General features: G+C 48.9%; 1 protein-coding gene across 1 annotated transcript; it reads right to left on the bottom strand.

Moving 5' to 3' along the window:
• Positions 1-336: 336 nt before the first annotated feature.
• On the bottom strand, positions 337-3601 carry KLF14 (KLF transcription factor 14). Its single transcript, XM_027075494.2, has one exon. The coding sequence runs from the start codon at positions 3599-3601 to the stop codon at positions 2618-2620; it is 984 nt and encodes a 327-aa protein (XP_026931295.1). The 3' UTR covers positions 337-2617.
• Positions 3602-5859: the final 2258 nt, after the last annotated feature.

Below are 5859 nucleotides of genomic sequence, written 5' to 3'. Positions count from 1 at the left end.
CCCCTTCCAAGACATTTCATCAATGACTGCTCTTCAAGAGCTGTTGGTTGCTGGAGTGAAAAGGGTAGTAATAACCAAGACTAAGAAGGACTAGCCTACAAATCTTGCCTCCATTATCTAGCTACTCTAAGTGTTTTGAGTGTCTCCCTCCCCACCATTCCAAGTCCTAGGAGAGGTCATTGGAAGACATGCCACACTTAGATTGTCAGAAGCCATCCCCAAAGTCCCCAAGGTCGAAGAACCCAAATAAGGACACTGCTTGGGAGCTTGAGAATCAAAAGTTATTTATCAAAGGGTGGTTGGAAAAGCCAAGCTTTCTTGAGCCCAATTCCAGAACAGTCAGTGGGAGTCTTTCTCCTATTAACTTCATTGTTCACCTACCCAATGGCAGATCTTCTACTGAAGGAGACAAAGGGGAAATGACAGTCTTCAAGGGGGCCTGGAGTGCCCTTCCTATCCAGTCTCAGCTGAGGAGACAAACAGAGCAAAGGGAGGACTCTTCCCCCAACCAAAACCCACCTCCACAATTGGGGGCCTCCTCTTCCCATATGTAGCTCAAAGAGAGCCCCACCCTCCATGTTTAGTCTGCACCAGGAAACACTGACTTCTTCAAAGTCACAGGGCATACAGTTTGGGTCCTTCTTATGGACATTTCCCTCACTTAGTAGAGACCCAATGTCAACTTTGCATCACTCACTCTCTCAAGGAAAACAGAATGCCCAGGACCAGAGAAGAATAGAATTGGCAGTGAAAATTAATCCACCAGGTCAAAAGATAAAATCTCTCCCCAAATGCCAAAGAGACATTCCCACTCTAAATCCACATGGTGTGAAGGAGGGAATGGACTCAACCGGCTAAGAAAGGGGCTTTTAAGCTAAGCACAACAGGCATAGTGTTCAGCAGGGACTGGACATTTGAAGCAACCTAGAAGTGACAGGGAATGGGAAGGGAGGGGATACTGGTAGCAGGAAGGGAGAGTGGTGTCCTTTGATTAAGGGCCCAGAGAGAGATGAGGTGGGGTAACCAAGCCTGAGGGAAAGAGCCACTTAGAAGGCCAGATACCTAAATTCTATTCATGGCTTTTGCCAGCAACTCAGCATGAGACTTTGAACTTATCTAGGCTTCAGTGTCTTCATCTGCAAAACAGGGGAAAGCGGTTTATTTAACTAGATGCCTGTTATGGTCCTTTGAGATTATGGCACCCTCCACGAGATATTCAGGAGCGGGGCGCCGGGGCCTTACCAGAGCAGGAAATTCCTTTCAGCCCCATCTCTAGTAAAAAGGTCACATGTACACACATTCACATGTACATAAGCAGAGTGACCGACAACTTTGTTCATAGCAGCAGAGACACATATAGAAAAAATAAATACTGCTGATGCTTGATTCCTGCATTGGGGCAGAAGGGTCCTGAGGGTATAACTTGGAGGGACTTCAAGGTCAAGGGAGAAGGGTCCTCCTATTTGATAACAATTTTCACCTTACTGTTCCTTCCCCAAGTCCAAGTCCAGGGCAGCCAGATCTTTGGAGAAAGCCACTCTCATCTTCCCCTCCCCAAACCGTCAACTCATTTACTGCAAAAACAAAAATGCACAGATCCCAAGGGAAATAAACCCCTTGTTAGCCACTAAGAAATGAACAGAATCTACCACACCTGAGATTACTTGGACTGGGCAGCTGGAACCACACGCCCCTATTTCCCTGAATATTAACAATGATCCTGAAAGGTCTTGTTTTGGACCTATCTCACCCAAAGTCACTTGGGTGTGCCCTCTGGCTAAAAGGGTAACTAGCCTGGACCACTCTCTTATTTCTGGTACTTTCATGGTTGTTTCCAAAATTTTCAACCAATCTCACTGTGAGAGTGAGCCAGGAAGTTGCCCTCCCCAAGTAGGAATCCAAATGAGAAGAAAGGCTACGGCGCAAGTGCAGGGTTCCACACCATGCAACAGGACCTGCAAACAGACTCGCAACACTCCCCAGACACCAAGAAGCATCTCCCAGCCATACATTCACATGGACTCTTACATGGCCTCTCCTACCAGAGGTAGCTGGGGCAATTGGGGAGTGGAGGACATCAACCTCCCATCAACCTGGGATCCCTGTTTAAAAGATACTAAAAATAAATTAGTAAACATTGCTATTTACAGAAATAGAAATCATTTCTGTTTCCAAAGGCCTCTCACCATTCCAGTCCTGGACATTTCCAAGACTGCCACCCCTGAAACCCTCTCCAAGGTCCGCCCTGGCGGGTGGATAAGACACTAGAGTCCTTTGAGACTGGGAGCTCCTCAGGCACCTGAGAATTCCAGTTTCACATCTCTGGTTCCAGGGGAGAATCTTCAGGACTCTGGAGAGTACGGGGGTTCATCCCTTTTTCACCAGTTCCTGGGGGCTGTCTTGAGGCAACCCTCTCCCCTTTAGGTTGATATACGTGTTGTAAGAATTCCTGCTATTTTCGGGCCCCCAGTCCCTCCCCAGGGTCCAACGTGCCTCCCTGGACCCATCCTCCGAGCAGAGGAACCAGTCTGTGCCTTGGTCTAATGACTCTGGGAGAGAGGGTTGGGCAAGGAAAAGGCAGGGACAACGGTCTGGGCGATCGTCCTTGTGGGGATGACTAACAGCAATGACTGTCAGACAGGCAGGTGGTGAGGCTGGGCTCCTGGCCGGGGATGGAGGCGGAGCTGTCCACCAGGCTGGTGGGTTGGGGGTCGACTCGGGGAGTGCGACGACGCCCGCGGTACTCGATCATGTCAGGATGATAGGCTGGGTGGCGGCGAGCATGCTTGGTCAGATGGTCACTCCGGGAGAACTGCTTGGGACAGAGGGGGCAGGAGAAGCGCTTCTCGCCCGTGTGCGTCCTGTAGTGGCGGGCCAGCTCGTCGGAGCGCGTGAACTTCTTGTCGCAGTCGAGCCAGTCGCAGGAGAAAGGGCGCTCACCCGTGTGGGTGCGCTGGTGGGACTTCAGATGCGACGACTTGTAATAGGCTTTGTTGCAGCCCGGAAAGGGGCAGCGATGGCGCTTCGCTGCAGGTGTAACCGGCCTCCGACGAGGGACTGGACCTGTGGCGGGGGCGGGGCCCGCCCCAGGGGCCACGCCGGGGACCGCCCCGGGGGCGGCAGGCGCTCCGGAGACGGCAGGAGCGCCGGGGACCGCGAGCGCGCCGGAGGAGTGCGCGGGTCCGGAGACCTCGGCCGCGCTGGAGGCCGGGGTCGGCTCTGAGCCCAGGGTCGGGCCGGAGCACCGGGTCGGGTCGCAGGAGCCGGACGAGGCGCGCAGAGCTTCCCCCGAGTTCTCCCCGAAGCCCTCCCCAGAGCCGCCGCGCAAGTCAGCCAAGACGCTTGCAGCCAGCAGGTGGGGCGCGGCGCCGCCCGCGCCGGGGCTGGGGGCGGGGACCTGGGGGAGCGGGGGGACCGACGCGGGTCCCGGTGGCCCCGGGCCCGGCAGAGCGGACTCCGGCGGCGCCGCACCCACCTCCGAGCCTGCGGCTCCGCCCGCGCCCTCGGGGTCCGGCGGGCGGCGGTGAACCACGGCGCCCGCGGACATGGACACCAAGCACTCAGCGGCGAAGTAGTCCAGGCACGCCACGGCGGCCGACATGCTGGCACCGCCGGGCCGCCGGCAAGCGCCGTCCGAGCGCGGCCGGCCGCGGGCGAGAGAGTTCTCGGGAGCGTCCGTCCCGCAGCCTCGGAGCGAGAAGCAGGAGGCCCGGTGCGCGCCGCCCGCCGCCCGGCGCCGCCGCCGCCGCCCGCGCGGAGCCCGCCCCGCCTGACGCGCCCCTGACGCACCGGAGCCCGCGGGGGCGGCGGGACCCGCCCCGGCCCGCAGGACACCCCCTCGGAACGCGGGGCCCACCGGGCTAAGTCATTTTTAACAGCCTAAGAAATTATCTTGTCTTCGCTTTCTTGCCTCTGCTGGTGAGCCAGGTAATTTTAATAAAGAGAAAACTCCCCGATCGTAACTTCTGGGCAGCCTGCCGGCTTCGCGCCCCCCCAACCCCCCCTCCCCGCCCGCTGGTCCTCCGCCAGCTGGGTGTCCGGCGGAGTCCGCGAAACTTTTTTTTTAAGGAAAAAAAAAATGCTAATACCTGATCTGTCTTTCGATTCATAATTGCGATTGTTAGTTAAGCGGGCTGGAATTACATTTCATTTCTGTCCGCCGCTCTCAGACCGAATTTAAAATATCCCCAAGTCTGCATCAAAAAAAAAGTTTTCTCATTTAACAGTTCCACTGTAATCCGGAGTCGGTACCAATTCCCTAAATAGATCCACTACGTAGCCATTAATTAATAGCATTTCGAACCAGAAACAGTTCTAACCTTGAAACAGCAAAGAATCCTCTCATGGTTGAAATTGAAACTTAAAATCCTTTGAGTAACGATTTAACTATTCAACCAACGAAAGAAAAATGCATGTTTAAACTGCATTAACCTGTCACAGGCATACAAACAAATTTCCACGCTGAAATAGAAATTATAGACTAGCAGCGAGATAAACACATTAAAATGGACTCCCACAATTTTAATAATAGAAAGTCACGTTTCCAATTAGGCAACATCTTTTATTTTTCTTTTGACAAAAATTAAAAATAAGAAAATGCAACAAATGATATAGAATTGCTCATTGTGACTGTGTGTGGGGGGGGGGTTCTTTTTATATAATAAGGTATATGTTTAATTTGTTTTTTTTTTGCATTTCTTCATTGCTTTCATTTTTTTTTCCTCCTTTGATTTTTAAAAAATTAAGAACGCATAGAAAGGCAAGCAGGATGATTTCCAAAAATAGTCCCAGCACGGTTTTTGATGCACACAAGCTTTACTATATAGTGTTGAATTATATGCATTTTATTTGTAATTCTTCAGTACTTTTTCTTTTGGAAATTAAAAATACATATATATCAAGAATAACATATATTCGTGTAATTGCTTCCTAGAATAATCAAATGTAACTTATTTGCTTCAGGGTTTTTTAATTTATATTAAAGATTGCAGATAGAGTTGAATGTCACTTTATCTCCCTCTCCAATTCAACTTTCTCCCTCCTTGCATCCCTAGGTTATCAGCATCATAAAGAGTATATTCTTAACAGTAGTTCTTACTATACCTTTATTGCCTAATTACTTATATGTATTTATATGTAAATATAGATTGATGCTTATGTGTTTTAAATTTTCTTTATAAATGGTACAGTAATATACATGTCATTTTGCCACTCACTTTTTCTCCTCAATATGATTTTGACAACTATCCATGTTGTTACCTATAGAATCTGCTTTATTCATCTCAGTAGTTTCATTAATATTATCAGCTATGTTAGTTTTATGGAGATGCCATTCTAAACCAGGTAACTGTTATAAAGTTCCTGGCCTCAAAATTTTAGACAATTAACTCAGTTTATCTACACAGGTTAAATTTGTGTCAGAGCATTCTTTACTAGCTGCTTTTCATTTTATTATTTGGAAAAAACGTACAGATCTTTAACAATGCAGAGAGTATATCACAAGCATCCATGTACCTGTCATGTAATTACTGAATGTTAACATTTTGCCGTATCTGCTGGTCTTTTTTTTTTTTTTTTTTAATTGACCTAGTCAAGATTTCTGACTAAATTGAAGTCCCTTTGTACTCCTCCCCCAAACCATTCTTCACCTTTTTCTCCAAAAGCAAACACTATCATGAATTTAGTATGTAACTTTCCAATCTAGGTTTTATATTTTTACTACACATGAACCTATAAGAATACAGAATACTGTTTCATTTGCTTTTTCAAATATACATGTGTGGTGTTAGACTGTACGTATTCTGACTTGCTTTTTTTTTTTTCTTCATGGAATGTTTTTATTCTTTATCTCCATGTGGA

The sequence above is a fragment of the Acinonyx jubatus genome, chromosome A2 (assembly GCF_027475565.1).
Source record: "Acinonyx jubatus isolate Ajub_Pintada_27869175 chromosome A2, VMU_Ajub_asm_v1.0, whole genome shotgun sequence".
NCBI classification, from domain to species: Eukaryota; Metazoa; Chordata; class Mammalia; order Carnivora; family Felidae; genus Acinonyx; species Acinonyx jubatus.
This window is presented reverse-complemented; position numbering and strand designations above follow the sequence as displayed.

Excerpts from the sequence above, each read along its gene's own strand:
- KLF14 (XM_027075494.2), bottom strand. The coding sequence starts at position 3,601 with ATGTCGGCCGCCGTGGCGTGCCTGGACTACTTCGCCGCTGAGTGCTTG.